The following is a 23,161-nucleotide window of genomic DNA, read 5'->3' on the forward strand; positions in this document are numbered from 1 at the left end:
AGATTAGTAATTTACCCTTGATTACTTTGGCTAATTAGGCACTCAAACTCATCAGATAATAGACGAGCATGTTGATAAAACGTACGCAAGATTGTCAAGGGTAGTGCTAAGACCGAAACACCAAAGGCTGGTAGAATATATCTTTATTAGCGATACAACGAAACATCTACCCACCCCAGGGGACGGACATGTAGACAACGCCCTGTGACCAAACTTGCTGATACTTGCAACAAATATTGATCTGATATATATCTAATTATACTTAGAAGCATTAGGCAGTGTCAAGTTAATAAATAGTTCATTTGCATATTTTATGAAGTTTTGTAATTAGTCATATAACTCCAAAATAACTGCACCAAATGTGATGAAATCTGCTGCAGATACTGATCCCACAGATATCTAATTGTGGTGTAGAGCATTTAGTAGTGTAAAGTTAATTAAGGGTTCATTTGCATATTAAATAAAGTTTGAAATTAGGTATATAACTCTGAAATTTCGGCACCAAAATTTTGTGAAAAGTTCTACAGATATTGATTTGATAAATATTTAATTGTGCTATGAATCATTGAACAGTGTCAAGTTAATTTAGGGTTTATTTGCATATTTAATGAACTTTGTAATTAGTGACATTACTCTAAAATTACAGCATTAAATTAAATAAAACGTGCTACAAATGTTGACCTGATGGATATCTAATTGTCCCATGAAGCATTGAGCAGTGTCAAGTTAATTAACAGCTCATTTGCATATTAAATAAAGTTTTGTAATTAGTGATTAAACTCTGAGAGTACTGTGCGAAGTTGAAAAAACCTGCTACATATATTCATAACATATATCTCATTGTTCTGTGAAGCGTACTACTATTAATGAACCTGTTGTAAAACACGTGAGCATATTCAGTTCATATCTGGTTTTAATATTTCAGTGCAATGTATCAAATACAGTACTAGTTTCTTTATGTCTCACTACAGCATGATAAAAAACACAGTATTCAGTATTCAGTTTGTCAACAAAGCCCGTTTGTCTATATGGTGGTGAGAATTAAATTAGAGTTCAGACTGAAAGTTATTTAAGCAATAATGTACCCCTCCCGGTCCATAATGGACGAAAGCGAACTTTGCTCGACATAATGTACGACGCAAAGCCGAGTAATTATGGAGTGCAAAGTTTGCTTAAGTCCATTATTGGCCTGGAGGGGTTACATTATTGCTATTATTATATTGTTGGCAATGCCAGTGAATTTATAGATTGAGAAAACGAATAAAAAAGCAAACGGAACCTGAGTGTGAAGCCAGTAACACGAGTGAACATCGTCTTTATACTGTATACATTACACACACTCTACATTCACTGCACTGTACAAAAAATGAGCAGCACATTCATGGTCCGATTTTGAAATAAAAAAGATGTATTTTCGAAGGAAATGAAAAGTAATTACATCCCTACCGTCTAAATCCAGCTTTAAACAACAACTTTCAACATCATGACGTTCAAAGAGCTCAAAACCGGTGAAATGCCAGAAGGGAATTTTTCATTAATATGAACATAGGCATCAACTCTTGTCGCGTCGAGCTTTATGTTATCAGCTGATCGATACAATCAGTATCACAGATAAAAAGACTACATTAGCTAACATTTCAATTACTAACAATATCAACAGAGTTCAACAATGTCATTTAAATGTTTAAACTTATTAATATTTGCGTCAATAAATTTAATTTCGATGGCATTTTGAGGAGAGTAATTGAATTTTGGCGAGCTCGAAAACTCAACGTAAAAAGGTGCTTGAAAGGTACAGTTGACAAACATACATGAGACTTAGGCTTTGCCGGGAACTTGATAAAACCGATGATGCTATTTGTCGCCTATTTACAGCCGGTGTATCAGAAAAAGGTAGCCGATATGTTAGATCAACAGAGAGTCCACGTTCGTCGTTATTGTTGGCCGTAGCTGACCTTGTACCGAGACTTTGAATGGCTCCGGAGTCATTTACGTAGACGCTACCGGACAAGGTTGATGACAGCTGCCCTTGTTGGCCCGTTGATGGCTGGTTCGAGTAGCTTTTCACAGTTGCCTCATTTACATGCAACTGAAATACATGATATGCCATGTGTCAAACCCAGCATCATCTAGAGTTTGCAAGCCTTGGCTCGGATACAGTGATTAGTGTATATTTTTGATAGTTCGGCCTCTATACTCATAGTTTTCATCATGGCCCCCAGAGTACTCTCCGCCACAGGCGCGTTCACAGTACATAACCTATTTAGACTGACGGATAGAAGATGAACATGTCGACATATTTCTAACAAAACTTGTTTTGAAACTAAAAACTCCGCTGAGTTAGATATATTTTAATGTTCTCGGCATATTCAAATCGTCGTAATTCATAACTTCAAATATCAGCAAACCTTAATCAACGTTTAACAAGAAATAGTAAGAAAGATATTTCGGGTCTTGTTATCGACGTTCAATGTTAAAGACGAGGATAAAACTCGCCTTTGTTGACAAAGCTTTCCACGTAACTAGTGTACAAATGTTTTCCTGATTAATGATTGACAAAAGGCATTCACTCATTGATACTAAAGCGCAGTCATGAGTGTGTAGTCAAGAAAGTACACAAAGATCTAGAAAAACAAAACTGATGTAACCCCAAAATTAACAGGTATCTAAACGTTAGTTTCAAATTTATTGCGACAATTTGTCTATTAATTATTTCACTCACATTAAATTGCTTTCAAAGTAGATAATACAATTGTAAGTCTATTTTTGAGTCTTTTGAGTTTGTTTACAATATTGTGTGTGTCGAGTGAATATTTCCTTTCCAAACTTCACAAATAATATCTAACAATTCTTTGGTGGACAAGTTACTGATATTGTAATATCAAACAAACTACATGCAGTCCAAACATAATTTCAAATGACGAGCACAAAGTGCTATGAAATCAATTGAGCTTTCAGAAACAATGTATGGGTTTCAAAACCAAACAGGCCTGTAACGATGACCACACAATTGTAATGAAGCTTGTCGACTAACAGATTTGGATTCATGTTCGTGCAGAAACCTTGTCAGCAATCGCCAGAAAAATTGAATGCACTCAAGTTAAGCCCTATGGTTAATACAAAAATATGAAAAATGTGCAAATTTACACCAAAATAAGTACTAGAAACCTATTATTGTCTGAAATCTTAACCAAGTTATGTCAAAATCCGATTATTGCATATTATCAGTCAATAATGAGATAAGATAAACGTTTTAGTAATGTAGGTTCTGTATATTTAAGAATGTAATACTATTATTTTTGTAGTACTCTGATAACATAATTTCTATGTAGATTGTGTCTGGTAAAGTACTAGGAAAAATTATGCTATTAGAATACTATAAAACTTTCCCAGTACTTCATCAAACATAATTTATTAAGTAAATATTACAAATATCTCAAAAGAGGAATAAAACTTCGGCAAGTGAAAATAGATATTATGAAATACTAAACTACTACAGGGAAATACAAACATTTGTTAAAAGCAGAGGATAAAAACAAAGTCAGTCAGTTTTTGTTGTATCTTTATCGATATTTACGATTTCTTTGCATTTTTTTCAATCCATCTATTCGGAATATTACATACACTTTCGTTCTCTATCCCTTCAAAACCAAACTTAACGGCAGGGATACGTACTTTGCAAACTTGAACACAACTTGTACAATACCAGTTACTTTGCTTACACGAGATTTAGTAATACCCGAAAATGTCTTCCTGCATGCTTTCTTTATCTGAATATAGGGTTTCACAATCCGAATATCTGACAAGTTGCTTCATATTTTGTATTTCATACCTTTTCATCACTTTTCGGTAAAGCTATTTGGGTTAGCGCAAACGTCAGGACATAAAATGCAACCGATTCGACCTATTTTGTAGTCACGAGTGGTTTAAAGCAGTATACTGTGACGTATTCGTCATTAAAAGATAGTCATTTCTTATTTGAATATGTGAAAGAAGCCTTTCTGTGTAGTATATGATTAAACATGTGTATTAAGATTTAATTTGCCCAAAATCTGGTGATAAATTCGAATTGGCTTTTATATTCTTTGATGTTGATTTCTCAAGAATAATAAGATGAACACGGGCCAGTTAAGGGGGCACTAAACACAGCCTTTTTTGCTCAAAATCACTTTTTTGGCAAATATTCATTCAATTGTAATTAATTTGCTCACTAAAGATAAAAATATTCGTTTGGTTTACCTTTTGGCAGTTATAAGTTGCGTGATAAAGAAGCGTTAGTTTATGCAAATATATACAAAGCACCTAATTTTCTGCCCTCTCTTTTTTCCGAATTTTAAGAATTCCAAAGAATATAACTCAACTCTGGCTGGGTCACATTTCCCGATATTTTCACATTATGTTCTTTAAATGCCATATAACAAAACGACAATTTTGCTCAGCAACAAAGTTCTTAAATTTGGTAAAAGAGGCAATTTAATTTTGCTAATCATGTTTTTTATCACTTTTTAAGCGCGAGTCTTTCATCCCCTGCTATTTGTAAATAAGGGATATAAAATGCTAGTAATACAGCCATTTTTTTACATTTACTCTTGTTTCAAGTAAAATTATTCATTTCAGAAAATAGTATCAAGTGTTTGACTTAAATTGATTTTTATTATCAATACCAAAATCAAGGGGTTTTTACCTCCGAAAATACACATCCTTTATTATTCGCGTGAACTATTGTTTCCATACTAAACTCTAGATTCTCTGCTTTTGAAATTATACAGTATGAAGGGGTTTCCTTGTCAACTTAAATGAGCAATACTCATTACAACTGCAGCTCCAGCTTAAGTTCCAGATTTTCCAGAAATGCGGTCCCTAGCAACCACTTTGTACGGAATACATCTGGTGATAAGACCAGTGAAAGAAGGTTTTAAGCTTGGTTTCTCCTTGCCTGGTGGCGGTAAGAAAGTAAACTGCTGAAATAAGCAGGTGAACATCAGTAGTAATTTATTCCTAGCCAAAATCTCTCCAATGCATACACGACGTCCGGCGGAGAATGGAAGGAAACTGTCTTGTTTTGGTAAAGCCTTACCATCCGTATCCAAAAATCGTTCTCAAAGCAGAAAAGAAAATGCAAAGTTATAAAAGGGAGATTCAATTTTAGATCTTTACCTGAAAAAAGTAACATGTTTGTCCATAGTAAACTGTATTGCCTGATGGTATTACCTGAAAATGTAACATATTTGTCCATAGTACACTGTATTGCCTGATGGTGGTCTTTAAAATTGTCAAAAAGTAGAAAGAGGACAAGAAACAATGAAATTTATATCATTTTGTTACTCTCGATGAGCCATCACTCTGTGTGTTTGTGTCAGTCTATAGGTCTGTCGTTTGTGTCAGTCTGTAGTTCTGTCCTTTTTTCAGTCTGTCTGTCGACCTAGTTTGTAGAACTCATAACAAAAAGTTATCACATCAAATGTGACCAGCTTAGATATGTGGAATGTTACGATGGTTATCCATTACAGAAGAGAATTTTGTAGGTGTGGATAGCAGAATCAGAAAAAACTAGAAAGCATTTGCAAGCAAAAGCGAAGTTCCAGAGACCAAAGCAGCGGAAGAAAAGAGAATGTGTGATGAAGATTGGTGCAACTTTAGCGAACTTTGAAAAATAAGTTTTTTACATGTGGCATACTGAGAATATCATCATATAAACCTGCTTTTTTAAAAGGACAAATTATCCTACTGTGTAAAGATGGAAACAGTTGTGAGACTCAAATACATTTACAAATTTAATTTCCCTTAACCAAAGTTACAATTGCCTATGAGAGCGAGACAATATACCCAAGTCGCGGTACTGACACTTCATTACACAGCGACAGCACGTTAGCAGCGGGGAAAAAAGCAATGCTAGCGGAACTGATACGAGACGACAACACGTTAAACAGCGGTAATATGAACAGTTCTAAAGGCCTGTAAGAAATTAGGCAATCTAGCGTCAATGGGGACTCAATTACAGTACAACGTAGCTGCAATGATTGTGTAGCGAGAGGTCGCTCGCTGAATTTTACGTTGAACGCGAACCCTACAAGGCCCTATGCCATTGGCGATTGGTCAATCAATTTTCCCGAAACCATTTGGTTTCGCCAAAAATACTGGGACCAACAGTGCGATCGCCTACTTCGGGTAGGGTTCGCGTTCAACGTAAAATTCAGCGAGCGAACTCTCGCAACAATCATTGCAGCTAAGGCTGCGTTCACAAATAACGATTAGGGGGGCTGGAGGAATCTCGATTGAAATCTTATTTTTTTTCAGATCCCCCTAAGTACCCTAAAAAATTTTCAAATGCCCCCCCCCCTCTATATGGTCAAAATTTTTCAAGTTCTCCCCCCCCAACTATCACAGGCCCGCATATTTGTAAAGGATGTGATCGCAGAAAAAATAAACATGTATTGCGCCGTTCTGCTCACAGGTGTTCAACACTACCTGTATTAGCACTTTGTACAGTCATATTCCCAAGGCAAGTTCTTTAAATGCATCAGTGAATTTTTCAGATTTATTGGTCTAAAAGCCAACTTGAGTTAATCCAACTCTGGCCAGGTCAATTGCTCCTGTTGAAGAGCACACAAAATGCAATCATGAGAAAGTAGGAAAATTGTGAATTCTGGATAATTGCCGTTTTGCACAGTGACCTACCTAAAAATTGTTTCAAAACTACAAGACCTATATGAATTAGATGCTACTCAAAATTGACAATACCGGAAGGTTAAAATATTCCATCAAATAAATGTTTTAATCTCTGAAATTTTGGTTGTGATAATTGCAAATTTGGTTAAAAAATGAATAATTCCATTTGGTCACATATTTTGTCTTTTAGTCTTTACTATTCAAAGTTTTACTTCTGTGTCATTTTATAATAAGAGTGTGAAAATTTAGAAAATCAAGCATGGTGACCCCATCTTTTTTCTTTAATATTTGATTATTCTCATATGCCAGAATTCAAACATTTCTGTTTTCTTCCATGTGTTGCTCTCTGGCCTGATCTTGTGTACAAGTGAGTTTCACTGTCATGAGTGTCATTTGACCAAAACTCTTCTTCAACTACCATGTACATCAGAGTCAGAGCTGTCTCTGTCACTGTTCTGGTATGTAGTGACAGTGACACTGCAGTAGCATGTAGTGACAGTGACACTGCAGTAGCAGGGTAGTATCTGATAGTGACACTACCTGTAGGCAGTAGCTGTATTAACTTTGATAATTTTGGCAATATTTTTGTTCAATTTTACAACTGCGTTCTTGTTCTACTCCCTACAGCATGTTGAATTGTCCAGTATTCAGCTTGCTATCACAGCCTATGTATGTGTACCATGCATTTGTATCACTGACAACTGACTGTCAGTCTGGACTCCAATTAAATTATCACCAAATACATATTTATTTATATATACAGGCTTTGTCGACAAACTAAATATTGTATTGTGTTTGGGCATGCTGTAGGGAGATAGCAAGAAACTGCAGTTGTTATATTGCATAGAAATATTGCAGAAATCATTAACAGTTGCAGCTTCTGCCCTGTTACGAGGCTCGTTTGTTTTTTACGACAAATCACACGTTTAGATTTTTTCGAGATAAAAGTCATGAAATGTGACAAAATGGTTCTAGATTTTGTTAAATTATTACTAACATTAAAACATTTTGATGACATAAAAAATGGTATTCATTTTTCATTGAATTACCTACAAAAACTTGGAATTGGAAAATGTAAAACTCAAAAGGGACCAAAAATTTTCAAGTCCCGCCTCCACTACCCCCAAAATGTTCGATTCCCCCCCCAACCATTTTTTGTGAACGCAGCCTAACTACACGACGATACCTAGCGACAACAACAGAAAACAACTAAAAGCAAGGCAGTCCAGAGAATTACAGAACACAGATTACAAATGCCTACATGTACGGTAAAATACGCAACAGATACATACGGAAGCGACAACGCACGGAAATGTATATCAGACGAGGGGAGACATCGGACCTAGGCCGTTGAACTTGAAAACCGAGGCCACATGGCTATCCACTCAGCTCCGAACAATCAACAAAGAAAGCCTCGTATATGTATACAGATATCTTCGGCAAAACTCATAATAAAGTTATAAAACCCATCTTCAAAATACGATCGCTCTCCGAAACGTCACAATATCTAAGCACTTGAACAATCACGCACGGTCGCTATGCTTGAATCATCGCAAAGCAAAATTCAACATGTCCGCCAGACCGGTCTAAACCAGGATGGTAGGCGTATGACGTTACATTGTAGCGCCACGTAGAAAAATAAAAATCAAAATGCAACAAAAAACAAAGCGAAAGAAAGCTAGAATTATCAATAGCTGAACGCAATTTGATATTTGTGCAATGCAAAATAAAAAAAATTAATACAAACAAGAAATGCCCGTTAAACCCGTCCGAGCTGAGCGAAGACGTCAAAAGCGTGTCGCAATGCATTCTGGATAATGAAGGTAAAATTTGTATATAGCATGTTCTATGGTAGTAATACGAGAATTAGAGAAAGAAAAAAGAAAAGAAAGAAAGAAAGAAAGAAAGAAAGAAAGAAAGAAGGAAGGAAAGTGAGCAAAAACTAACAGTTCCAGAGCTGATCTCTGGAACTAATTACAATAATAATTTTTCAAAGATGCGCAAGTTGTATTGATGATAGAGTCATTACTTCAATATTTGGTGCAGAGGTAAGAATGGTCAATGTATACGATTTTTTGGTTAAATAGTGTAAAATCGGTATATGTATTTTTGATTTTTTGTCAAATTTTGGTTTAAAGGCTTGTTTTCAGGAATCATATGTCAGGTAGGTATTACATTTTGTTGTTTTTACGTTTTTAAGGATCATCTGATTATTGTATGTGAAAATGATGATGAAATTTGGGTGATTTAGGAAGGAAACTTCACAAGTTGAGTTTAAAGGAAGTTTTGGGGTGCAGATCTAGTAATTTGGGACAATTTTTGATATGATATTATTGATGTCCATGGTCAAATGGCAAAAACTTGAGAATTGCTACACATGTCTCCAGTGTATATGATGTTAGATGCATGCTCAACAGTGAATGGGTATCTGTCAAAAGAAGTTAGCAGTCCTAAAATATTGTACAACAAAAGTGTAAACGAGGTGAAAATCTCAATAAGCATTGGTGAGATTGCCTTGAAAATATGTATAAAAATAGCTTAGGTGGCGAACGTCATATGTTTTGGTCACTTTATACCTGATATCTGGAATGGTAACAAGGCAGCTAACAAATTACTAACGTACTATATTGTATATCTCCTTCCATCTTTGTGTACATCGTGCTGTGCGTACATGAAAGTGTTGCTAGCCTCAAAAGCAACTGACAAGAAGTTCAATGCAAGTAGCCCAGTACAAGTACCCAGGGATTGTAGTCACCAAATTTACATTATGTATTGCAATATTGGTGTCAGCTAACATTAAACTGTTCCTATGCTCTTTCTCTAATCACGACGGTCATTTCGACAAGTTTGACAAAACTAAGCATTGTATTTCGTTCAGGTTTATTTGGATCTTTTGGAACAACAAGAAATTTGTTTTTCAGAACGAAAGGGCGTTTGCAGGGGACGAAAGGAACTATCAAGCTTCCTCATTGTTCATACTTTCTACAAAATGTCCTAGGTTCAAGAAATTGCTTTATTTTTTACTCAACCTACCCGGACGGAATTTTTCAGGCTCCTTCCAGTGTTTGTCATCCATGTGCAGCTTCCATAGGTTCGTCCATATTTGAGTTCCCTTGGGAATGTTATAGCCACCTAAGTGAGGATTAATTCACAGTCACTTGCGGTTCGATACACGGCGATGACAACTGTGGTTTGCATTTTCGAACCTCAAGCGACTCTTGATTAATTAATAGCCATGTGGCATCTTGAAGGTTGACTAAGTAGCTTCAATTCAACAGTAAGTCACTTTCGTCAAATAGAGAATCTCGTTTCCAAAAGCGATGTCAATTCAATTGTGCCAAAATATTTTGTGTAAGCAATTGTCAGCAAATCGAATGATCAAAATTACTTGAGATGTTTCATGAATGTATAATGGACAAGTCAAAGACTGTACTGCACTGCAACGCGTAGTTAATTGTTCATTCATAGTTCATATGTAATGACTTCCCGTCACAGTACTGAAAAAAATGTTTCCCTGCTATGCTATCCATTGTTTATTTGAAAAATGAAAACGAGGAAGTTATTTTCGACTACAGGCTTCTAAATAAGTGTAACAGGGTCATTGAACACAAAACACGTCGCTCGAATGAAAGTAATCATTAATTAAATACATTTATATTACATGATCATAAAATGTAACGTGGGATACTTAAAAACATGAGATTTTGTGACAAAACCCTAACAATTTGACACATTTGAACGTGACATAGATTTCTCTTACTCGCAAACACTATGAAGGGCACAGCTAAACACTCCAGCCCTGCTCGGAGATCGTTTTTGAGAAAATACGTACCAATAGAAGTATCCTCGGTTGTTTCATGGGGAAGACTGATAGGTGCGATAGTTCGTATTCTCATGACTTCGTGGATAACGGCTTCACAGTACGGTAGTTTGCCCTTGTCTGATAACATCGGTAGTCTTTCTTGTCCGATGACGCAATCTATTTCCTCTTGTACTTTTGTCTGCACATCTGGGTAGTTTACCATATAGGCCAGGCACCAGTTTATTGTATTAGCGGTAGTGTCGACTCCAGCTGTGAGAATACAATCGACATGGTCACCCTTATTAGATGCCTAGTCGTAGACACCCGGGAGTGTGTCTGTTATTTTATTTTGTTCTATACTGTACCCTTTGTTACCTGATCCGATAGAACAATTATCTTTAATTTATTCTACACTACTTTAGGAAAATTTGTGGTACATGGTCTGACGTATGGTGTTGTTGTCGATGTTGTTAAAAAAGTATGGCATCCTTCGTTTTCGGAACATGGTCTTCAAAAGTTTGTTGAGTTGCTAGTTTGACTCTGTCATATTTCACTTGATATGCTAGCACTTTCTTCTTGTCAAATGACCCCTAGACGATCGCACCAAATATGTTAATGGCGAGTACACGGATAGAGCATTATTAGCCCACTTCGTAAGTGAAGTCTATGGATGGATGCATGGATGAATGGATGCATGCATTCAAATGTACGCAGCAGGTGCGTACATACATACGTACGTGTATGTATGCATGCATGCATGCATGTATGCATGTATGTATGTATGTATGTATGTATGTATGTATGTATGTATGTATGTATGTATGTATGTATGTATGTATCTAATGTATCTATGTATGTATCTATGTATGTATCTATGTATGTATGTATGTATGTATGTATGTATGTATGTATGTATGTATGTATGTATGTATGTATGTATGTATGTATGTATGTATGCATGCAGCATGCATGCATGTATGTATGTATGTATGTATGTATGTATGTATGTATGTATGTATGTATGTATGTATGTATGTATGTATGTATGTATGTATGTATGTATGTATGTATGTATGTATGTATGTATGTATGTATGTATGTATGTATGTATGTATGTATGTATGTATGTATGTATGTAAAAACGTACGACGTATGTATGTATGTATGTATGTATGTATGTATGTATGTATGTATGTATGTATGTATGTATGTATGTATGTAAAAACGTACGTACGTACGACGTATGTATGTATGTATGTATTCTTGACACACACAATCAAACAACATGCATGCATGCATGTTTGTATGCATGTAAGGTATTCTTGAGGCGTGCACTCAAACAAACATAGATGTATGGCTCTCAGAAAGATAAAGACGTTCCATTCTGCGCATTATCTTACATTTAGCATATCAATCTTTGATATTGAAAGGTCCATTCAGATGTCCAGTGCCCCAGGGTTCTTGGTGAAAACTGTATTGGTATTTGTCTGTATGTGACTGCGCTTAACAAAAGCTTCCGGAAAGTAATATGAGTATAAATGGTATTAGTGATCCCTTAGACTGCCTTGAACACTTTCCCTACGAACTAGCCTTCTTCAAATCTCATGTTTCAGGAATTAACAGTGCATGCAAGCATCACTTTATTTTTGGGAAATCAGAAGACGAAGAATCCTAAGGATTCTTTTTGTGGGTATCTTCACCACCTATTCTCCAGTCATCTAGTATCTAAGAACAAAGGTATATGTAAATTACCTGAAAAGATATCAGAAACTGTTTGCCGCACATTAACGTCCGTCAACAAATCAGCTTGGTCTTCACCTTCTGCTTGGATCTTAAGAAAGTCGTCAACAAGATCAGAGACTCTCTCTGCAAAGAAGACGGTAAAAGATAACTTCAATCGTTCACGATATAGAGAACAGGGAATGAGGTTTGCTAGATCCTTGATCAAAATATTTTATGGTGGTGGTGGTGGTGGTGGTGGTGTTTGCGGCGGTGATGGTGTGATTGTGGTGGTGGTGATGATAATGATGATGATGATGGTGGTGGTGGTGGTGGTGGTGGTGGTGGTGGTAGTGGTGTGATTGTGGTGGTAGTTATGGTGCCGGTGTGTCAAAATTATATAGGTCTACACCTCTTAAAATTTACTTACTCACTTCAGAGATTCAATTATCGTTAAGCAAGCTAACTTTTTCTAGACTCTTTGCAACATCTTTCAACTATCAGCCATCATTGGCACATCATATCCTTACCTTCCTGCATTTTCATCTTGTGTTCATCTACTTTTGACCGGATGAAAGAAAACCAAGTACTTAAAGTTTTCTTTAATACACGAAGACCATTGGTTGGTATGTACTTAAATATTGGCACAAAGTCAGCCAATAAACCATTTCCAAAGCTTTCGTTAAACTCTTGGACGAACTTCACTATACCCTTAAACTCAGGGTCATCAAGTTCATAACTGAAAGAAAAGTGAGTTTATTTCCTTATGAGGGAGTTTTTCTGGAAAAGCGAGATGGTGTGTAGGGCATATAGGTATTTCCAAACTTTGGAACGATTTCAAAAATGCAAGAGAGTAGTTGCACTTGTATTTTCCATCAAAGCTGAAGAATACTTCGCTACCATGATATGAAATATTAAGCGGGTGCCAAAAGACAGTTTTTAATTTCAGTGAAATATAAAATAAAACTTTCAAATACGATATCTTAATTAATTAAATACCAGGAAAAGCATTGATACAATATCACATATGGACTAGTATAATATAATACTCAGCCCAAACCATTTAGTTTCAATTAAAGCAAGCATTCAAGAGAAGTTTTTATGATTGCGTCAAATGAACATTACCCATAATCGACCTTTCTCTCTCTAAAACGTTGTGGCGACGTTTTAGAGAGACAACGCAAATGGACCCTGAAGCATTTCCTCTAGAATTATAAGTCCATGTAGGCACAGACCTTGTCCGTGATGTATAAAGGGAAATCATAGTTTTTACTCGACGGATCCACTATGTGAATTGGCGGGACACACCATGGAATTTATTTTCTTTTTTCGGCCAAACCACGTGTGTTGCAAATTTGATTGTATTTTTATCTTTACTGAATTGATATAACCATCACCTACTTTAACAATTTGATGTCGATTTGTTGCAGTTCTAGCCCATCGCCCTCCGCCCCAAACATTATCGACGGCTTCTCTATATCCTCGTCGCGAAACATCCAGGTTTTAGCGTGGCGATTGAGTCATTTGTTGCATGGAGCTACGTCTCTTGTTGCTTCATGTCACGGTGAAAACATATGACCGAAGTTCGGATTTTTCGACTGTTAGACTGTACAATATATTCAATGTTTCAATGTAGATGAATGTTCAGTCACGGTTTTAATGTATGTCAAATAATATCTGTATCGTTTGCTGTCTTGTAGCGTCTGATCTAAATCCACCCCTATGTTAGAACCCACTGAGAAGGAACTCGGCATGGCGTCTCAAACGAAACTTTTTAGTAGTGTAACAGCTGTTTGTACTTTAGAACATAGACAGTAGAGGGGACTTCCACCTCTACTGTCTATGTTTAGAACTACTATTATATAGGCAACATGATGTCTGACTAGTACATAGGCCTAGGGGTAATTACAAATGCTCAGACCAGCCATTTTATCCAATCACATACAAGCTTCGTGAAAGATGTCTAAACATTGGGCTGATCTAACCTTTATAGATAAACATCGAGAGCAATAGTATTATGCATGTATTATAATCCAAAGCATGCCAGTTTCTGTGTGGGGAAAAGTTGGAATAATGGTATTGTAAAAAATCCTGATAAGCGTACTCACCGTTCACCAAAACACATGGTCGCCATCACGTTGCAAACCGTCAATATTAGTAACGGATATGGCTCAAACGGCTCTCCATTCTTATCAGTTATGGATTTCATAAGACGCGGAAATGCTTCTTTCGTCAATAATTTTTCTAATTTGTGTCCACTGGCATAATTCCTAAAGAAACAAACACTGTTGTAATATGCTAACACCTAATTGTTAGTGTTCCAGACTTTGTATCCTATTCAAGAAAAACGAAACCTTTTCAAGAAAAACAGCAGTATATCTCAAGATTATTTGACATAGAAATAACGTGAAGAATCTCTGCATTACCTTATTGCCTGTTGAGCAATCTTACGCAAAGCCTTCCACTTCTGAGTGAAGTTGCCAATAAGAATATCTTCTCCTCCCTCACTAAACAAGTCAACTGAAAAAATGAGACCATGTTAACATAGAAGAATCACTCTTTAGTTTGATAGTCATTTAATGCTATTGAACGATTCATGGCTAGGTCTTGTGTAGCAGTACGTGCTCAATAATTGTAGTTCACACATTAAAAGACAGACATAAAAATGTTAATGTGAATTCAGTACGAGAAAGCCTACAATTCTTCATGTCGCCTTGAACTTACTTTACATTATAAACAATGCAAACCGATCAAGCGACTTAGCAGATATTAAGGTTGGCTGGGAAGATTGCAATGGCAACATAGGCACCATTGGCACACCTGTTGCAAATGAATTAGCCAAATAAATTGACGAATATGCCTGATCCATGACATTCTTGTTTCTCGTAGCATCAGAAGATACAGTAAGTCTTTGTGTCACTCCTGGCTCGGTAGCTCATGCTATTAGAGGGCGCTGCTCTGATACAATTAGTTTTAGCGACTGCATTTAAAATCAATAATTGATTGATAATTGATTAATATTTGTGTGTGTGTAAAATTGATTGGTTTGTACTGCTTTTTAGCATCGAGCACTGTAATTAGTATATATATATATATATATATATATATATATATATTATATATATATATATATATATATATATATATATATACAATAAATATGAGAACACATCAAGTATGTTTGGTACCTATTACTCGAGTTTCACGCATACACGCGATCGGCAGATAGGTAGAATTTATAAATATAATTTATTTATAATAAATTTATAGAATTTATTTATAAATTCTACCTATCTGACGATCGCGTGTATGCGTGAAACTCGAGTAATAGGTACCAAACATACTTGATGTGTTCTCATATTTATTGTAATATTGCTCTGCATCCCTGCATCGAGCACTTTACCCCTCTGAGAAGATACAAACAAGTTTTGGTATATATATATATATATAATATATATATATATATATATATATATATATATATATATATATATATATATATCTCGAAACACACACATATATATAGTATATATCGAAAGATATATCGAAACATATATATATATATATATATATATATAATATATATATATATATATATATCGAAGTATACAGATGTCCTCGTAGGAAATTACAGTGCTGAATGCTAAAGCAGAGCATTATAAATAATATATATATATATATATATATATATATATATATATATATATATATATATATATATATATATATATATATATATATATATATATATATATATATAACAGGATGCAAAGCTTCTTTGAGGACGAACCCATTCATTAGTTAGAGTGATAGGAAGGTCGGTGTGGCTGAACGCTTCATACAGACCAACCAGATATTGTATGGACTGATGTGGAAATATTTTGCCTATAAAACTTGCATACTAATAGGTGAACCAACGTCATCTGAATTACTTGAAAACTAAAGCAGTACTAAGCATTGAACTATGCATATGACACAAATTGATGTGACACGTCAGAAAGAACGTCAAGCATTTGAAGTACTTTAGGCCATGTCCTGGCTAGTAAGGGAAGAAAACCAAAGGTCAACATTTGTGAGAAGGTCAGGATAACAAAGTAAAAGGCTTAGGGCACGTTCAAGAAGGGGTACCTTCATCGCTGGACAGGAGATATGTTTTATAATTTCATTGGTGCCGCTGTGTATTAGGTAATCGACTCACAGGATGAAGAAATATTAGGTGTGACAGCCAAAATTGAGTCGAGTAATTTATGTTTGTTTTGATGAGCGTCAAAAGTTAAATTAACAGGATGTAAAATGTTTCCGATGTCTACGTTCTCACACTGACAAATACTGACTTAGAACATTACATCCACGATATCAAGGTTTTCATTGTTCTAGTTAAAAGTAGTCCTTTAATTTTAGTCCAATGTTCACTCTGATTCAGCAAATTAATATTTGTTGATTTAACTTTCAATAGTAAATATTTCTATGATAAAACATTTAGATACTGATACACTAAATACCTTTCAAGATGCACGCGAATATCTTTATTGGAATCGCAGTTTTGTGTGCAATCAATATCAGTATTCACAATAAAAAATAGGTTCAGCTTGGGGAGTTTGTTTTGAAAGTGGAATGGAAAGTGCGCAACAAGCGGGCAGCAATATATATATATATATATATAATATATATATATATATATATATATATATATATATATATATATATATTAGAAACTATACAGGTGTCCTCGTAGAAAAGTACAGCGCTCGATGCTAAAATCAGAGCGTTATAAAATAACACAAATTACTCCAAGTACACAAGTACAAAGTAATAATATCTGTTACGTATAATTTTCATGCATCCTGCAATGTTCAGACAGAATATGCGTGAAACTTAAGTAACACATATTGTTACTTCATACTTGAAGTAATTTGTGTTATAAACCAAACGCCCGCCAATTATATTTAAAGTATCTCAACAGTATCCAGTAGAGTTGAAAATGTAAGTACGTCTTGTTAAAAATTGTCTTTCGATGGAGATGCTAATACTGAAGGGGATTTAGCTAACAACCGTGATACCCCTCAGCGGTCTATTGTAGATAAATTTGCTTATTATTTCTTGCTTCAAAGCTCTTAAAGGCATTTTTGGCAATACTTGGGATCGCCTTAGCAATAGTCTTTGAGAGGACTATGGAGGTGTGATAGCCGTTTGTTTTCCATTGAAATTGTAACCTTGTTGGTAAATTTTCTGATTATACAATCTCGTGCCAAGGCAGGCCTTTTACGTGCTTACGTTATAAAGATACGTGGTGTAAGGTTGCTGCAAATATGTTATTCCCTAAAACCGTTGTCTCTTTTTCTTAACTTAGTGGTATGAAAGTATAGAACAGTTTTGGTTGCTAATACCATAGACCTTAAGGTTTATGGTTTTACAAAGTGTAAGATTGATTTTGCGTGACTTACGCATCATGCATTATGTTTAATCTCAAGCATGTGATTGATTGATAGAAATTGAACAAAGATTTTATTAATATTATACAAAATATGATTGTGTGTACGTAAGTATTTAAACATTTTTGTAACATAGAAAGTACAAAGTGTATGTTTGATTGTGAGAAATGGATTTACCTATGTCTGTAAAGGTAACACGAAGTATATTTCAAACGTTTGTCAGCTGTTGATTCGATTTTCTTACTTACGGCTATGAACCAAGGGTCTCCCGGCAAAAGCGTTCTGTTTTGTCACCAATGCTTCTCGTATATTCTCGTTGTTATTGAGTACAACAATTCTCTGCCTTCCAATTTTCAGGGAATAAATATCTCCATATGTCTTGGCGAAGTCTGTGACGGTATAAACAAGATCTTCATTGGCGAGACCTGAAAAGAGAAGATGGTCAAGCATTCTGTAAAAAATATTATTATGTAATATATAATTATATTATAAACATTACAACATAATTCAAGTTTGTGGTTTGTCGAATGTGAAGGTGTTTCCAGTAGCATGCTTCTTCACGATCAGACTGAAAGTGAGATAAGTGTATTAGAACCATTCTTGGTTCACTGGAAACTTAAAAAACATTGAATAAGCTTTTTTTCATAATTGTACTTCAAAAAAGTAAGTTCGGGTATTATTTATCCGCCCCCCCCCCCTGAACTATGTTGACAAACAAAACATACGCCTTGCCAAATTGGTAGACTTGATATCAGGACATTTTTAATGGCAACATTGCTTCAAAAGCTGGCAATGCTGTGTAATGTGAGGATGTACATTGACATTATATTTGGCTTATACGTAGTTTAAAATCGTCTTTTCTTGCCTCATGTAACTTTTACTTGAAAAATAAACTTTGAGTAAGTCTTGTGATAGGGAAATCGAAAACTCACGTATACAAAGAACTTGCGGCACAATCTACCAAGGAAATTTGTAAAAGAATGTTTCAAAAACGGCATGTACAATCTGCTTATCATATAGTGATCATCAACAATGCCTTTCCAATTATGTGAATCGGTTTGCCATGGAAAAGAAGGCGTTTGTTTACCTTTTGAGATGTAACAACTGGATCATTCACGGTCATTCGTATTACCAATTTCATGAAATTAATTTACATATTAAGACGCGCCTTGTCTGTACAACAAATCATAACGTGAGCTTTGCAGACAACTACCGTTGAATTAGTAAATAGATTACCTCCTATGCTCCCAATGAACGGCAAGCCTCTCGGTCCTGGAGGAAAACCTGCAGGTATGCGCATGCTCCATAGTGCAGCTATCACTAACATCAGTACAATCACCAACAGCACATTGATGGGACTGCTGAGGAAGCTCTGAATCGCTCCTAATGTTAAAGAAACCATTCCGTTGGATGATCTGCAACTCTGTAAATAATAATTAGACGTCTGTATCATTTTGGTATACTCTCAAAGGACTTCCCGATGACATTAGCTCAGATGAGCTTCCGCACGTTAGTTGAGGTACATTCTATTCGGAAGACTTAGGTCGGAACTTGAAAGTTGAACCATGCGACTTTAAAATGAGGTTTTGGGCCGGGAGGGAGGGGCGCTTCCATTACTTGCCAATATGTATACGTGCCGCCCAAAGGGGTACGTATTTCAGCCACTTGGTCTAAAATGGGGGTATCAATTCCACAGTAAACTAAGGTCTAAAATGGGGTGGATTTTAGAGTGCCACACAAGAACGAATTCCAACTGTCAGTTTCCGTCTCGCTACCAAGGTTATGAGCAGCTGCACTAAATAAGCATCGATATCTTTTTGTGTGGCAGGGGAACCATTAAATAGACCCTCTGGCTGTAGCCAAAGTAAATATCGAGTTGGTTTTAAAACATCGTCACTGATTGGTCAGAACTGCATATATAGAAGATTTTTGCCTAATAGAAAATATCCAAACAAAGTGGCTGCACTACTCCTAGTAATTATCATGACAGGTCGACCATGGCCAAATGAACTTATAGTGCTTTACAGACGAATACCAGTCAGACCGTAAACTGCAGATTACTGATAACTTACAGAAACGTCCAAAAAAGTGGAGATAAAGGCATCAATACCACTCTTCAGGAAATGCACTACTACCATTTATTATATTCAAATGTGAACGGCTTTCAGCAGATCTGATCTTTTTCTGCTCCACCGGGGATTGTATTTGGCTACAGCATGTCTTCTTACATTGATACTGAACTGTTTTACAAGTGGTTTGTACATTTCCTGAAGAGTATACTGCCTGGCACGACCAGTAGTATTACGGATAGATGGCCATGGATCTCACATTTCTCTCAAAGTGATCAAATTTCAAAGGCATACAGTGTCACTTCGTTTTGTTTTCCTCCTCATATAACCACCCTTTACCAACTACTAGATGTGTGTGTGTGTGTTTAGGCCTCTAAAAATTAAATTTGCAAAGGAAGCAAAAAAAGTGGATGCACTCCCATCCTGGCAAAACTCTGAGCAGAAATGATTTCTGCAGTGTTTTTAGAATAGCATGGATGCACGCCATCACTCCAGCCAACCTTGTGAGTGCATTCAAGAAAACTGGAAAACATCCATTTGATCCAGACAAGATAACACAGGTAATACCTCCCCCTTCAAAGGTTACAGAGGCGGTAAAAAAGCATGGGGACTCTGATGTGCATGATCAAAACCAACAGTGCTAATGTGTGTGGAAGGAAAAGAAGCCAGATCTTGATAACAAATCACTTGGTAGAATCACTGGAATTTCGGGATTCCCAAAAATACCAAAAGAGGTAGAATCAGAGGAACAACAAAATAAAAACAGAAGGGTGAGTAAATCCATAGTGTTAACTCGGGATTAATTCATTAAAGAAATGGAGGAGAAAGAGGCTCAATAAATAAAGAAAAAGGCGGGGGAAAACCGTAAGAGGGAAAGGGAGAAAAAGCGTGTGATCAGATTTAAAAAAAAAAATAGCAGAAAGAAAGAAAAAAGCAGCTGAGAAAAGTTACTGCAAAAGGTTAAAAAGAAGAGATTGAAAACTAACACAGAAAAAGAAACTCGCAAGGGAGAAAAAAAGGAAGAGAGAATTCGAAAAGAAAGAAAATAGCACAAAGAGAAAAAATATAGGACCAGTACAGCAAATCAGAAAAACAGGAATGCAAAACTTGAGAAGGTGCTTGATGATTTTGATAATCCGGAGAATTACTATAATGGTAATTTCTATTATGATGAAGCATGGCAGAGGAGGAATGGATTCAATGTCAGTATTGCTTTAAGTGGTTTCACTGCCTTTGTCAAGGCATGTTTGGTGACAACAGAGGCGCATTTTCGTGTGATAAGTGTGAAATTGAAATATTGGAATCCTGAAAATTTTAACTTAAAGAATTTCAAATTTCCTTGTTGAGGAAAACAAGTCAGCCTTAACAGTAGTTTAACAAATGAATTTGCTGTTTGTTGGTTCAATAAAAAAGTAAGCTTGTGATTTTATTCAAATTCTAACCATTAATAGGTGTGGTGTTAACGTTTTTGTAAGGAACGCATGACGCTCCGCAATGCCCATGTAATGCATATGAAATTTACCTCATTATATATGAAAATTTATATATGTTTATGCTAATTTAGATGCAAAGTTCATGTTCCTGTTCCCTATGGAATTTTGAAGATGAAAATTTCCCACAGTTTTAAATTGCTTCGACCATTTTGAGTAAATAGAAAAATAATCTCTCTTAAGTACTTCCATGGGCCACAATTACCCAAGTTACCTATCTCGTGTCCAGAAAAGTGAATTATTATTAACATAGAATATGATGTATACGTAAATTCTTGGCCCAAAACACAACTGAAACGTTAATCACCTCTCATCTGAGCTACGCAAACTTGATATTGTATGGCATGTCCGCAGTCTGTATTTGATAAATTATAGCGTTTACAAAGCAATGTAACACATTTTTTTAGACTCTTTACGAAATGCAAGTGTAAGAATCGATGATTGAACTACATTGGCTTCCTGTAAATGCGACAGCAGAATTTAAAATCATTTTTTTAAGTCTACAAATCAAACAAGACAAGTCAGCAAATACATCTTAATTGCGATTGATAGTAAACATTTATTCAATGTATAATTTGAAAATAAATATCATCAGATTTTAGCCATGCCAAGTCCCTTTAATGCGATATGGCATCAACCATTTGTGAACCTAGGCTTTGGAATTCTATTCCCGAACAATATAAGCGCATACTAAAGGAACGTCTTTTAAAAAATACTACCATCAGTGAGCTTTTAAATCGTTGCAAGATTTTGTAATTATTCAGAATTTTAGAAGTTTAATTTTCCGCTAACTTTTAAACCATTTTTTTTTATGTTGAATTTTGATCCGTTGCATCTGCAGAGCGCTGTATTGTGGAGAAAGGGTATATTAAATGTACCTATGTTTGAAGTTGAAACCATAGCAGTCTAGGATGGCTTACACTTTAAGCCAATTAATCTTATTGTTTCAAATTCTCACATACAGTATCATACGCACCATGGTTTTGATAACAGTTCAAAGCTTTGTCTCTCTACCCTCGACGTCTGTCACTTGTATCATGGAGGTAGTGACTCTGGGCATTGAGGTTTTAGTGAAAGGTTATAGGAGTACAAACGTTTGAAGTGGTGTCTTGCCGCTAAATGGTTTGCTACTACACACCTACAACATTCTCGGCTCCGGTGTGAAAGACCATATCATTTCGAAACACGCCAGACACAGTTAGTTATATCCGATAAACCAAGATACTGACGTACAACGTGTCCAAAAAGTAGGTCACTGTTTATATGTGTGACGTCTGTGTCACAGGGTATAGAGAAGCAACAGACAATCAAGCGTCATCAGCCAGATCATGATATGAAAAGATTCAAAAAAAATCTTTTGTGAATGTATACTAGCATTTAGTATCTCCAAGCAAATTGTTGTGCATGGTGAATGACCATGTTAAGATTAAATGCTCATGCCCTATTGAAGTTCACTCGGTGCAGCCACATTTTCACAACATGGACGTAAGAAGCAAGATTTTCACAACAACAACATTCAGTCTTTCATATTTGGCATGCACACCTCTGTACATGAATTGCTCGACACCAGCTGGATGACTACACTGTCAAGAATGCTCCTATGGACAAGTACACAAACTTACGTTCACCTCGACACCAACTTTGATAGCTACGTTGTCTAAATACACTGGACCAGACGGATCCTTTGGTAGGTAGGTCAAAGGCCTTTCGTTTGGCTCTTGTTAACAAGGTTGGTGTACGTACCCGACTGCTGACCACGTGAATGAAAATACTTGCATATTTATATCGCCAAGTCAACCCGCATATACGACGTGGATCTGTAACCATCGTTAATGAATGCTGAATAGTAAGGCTAGACTAATGTTTCAATGATAATTATCAATGACTTACTAATTTTAACAATTCAAATTTAGGAGATTTCGCATTACCAAACTTGAGAGTCTTCAAATGATACTTTAAAACAAGCTTAAACTTTGCGGT

General features: G+C 35.8%; 1 protein-coding gene across 1 annotated transcript; it reads right to left on the bottom strand.

Moving 5' to 3' along the window:
• Positions 1 to 1,385: 1,385 nt before the first annotated feature.
• LOC139121479 (steroid 17-alpha-hydroxylase/17,20 lyase-like) lies at positions 1,386 to 22,931 on the bottom strand. Its single transcript, XM_070686379.1, has 10 exons — positions 22,804 to 22,931; positions 18,859 to 19,045; positions 17,871 to 18,047; positions 14,617 to 14,710; positions 14,299 to 14,460; positions 12,721 to 12,929; positions 12,224 to 12,337; positions 10,502 to 10,741; positions 9,703 to 9,801; positions 1,386 to 5,098 (listed from the first exon to the last, which is right to left on the bottom strand). The coding sequence occupies exons 2-10, from the start codon at positions 19,022 to 19,024 to the stop codon at positions 4,830 to 4,832; spliced, it is 1,530 nt and encodes a 509-aa protein (XP_070542480.1). The 5' UTR covers positions 19,025 to 19,045; positions 22,804 to 22,931; the 3' UTR covers positions 1,386 to 4,829.
• Between the last annotated feature and the right edge of the window lie 230 nt (positions 22,932 to 23,161).

Source organism: Ptychodera flava, chromosome 21, assembly GCF_041260155.1.
Source record: "Ptychodera flava strain L36383 chromosome 21, AS_Pfla_20210202, whole genome shotgun sequence".
Taxonomy (NCBI): domain Eukaryota; kingdom Metazoa; phylum Hemichordata; class Enteropneusta; family Ptychoderidae; genus Ptychodera; species Ptychodera flava.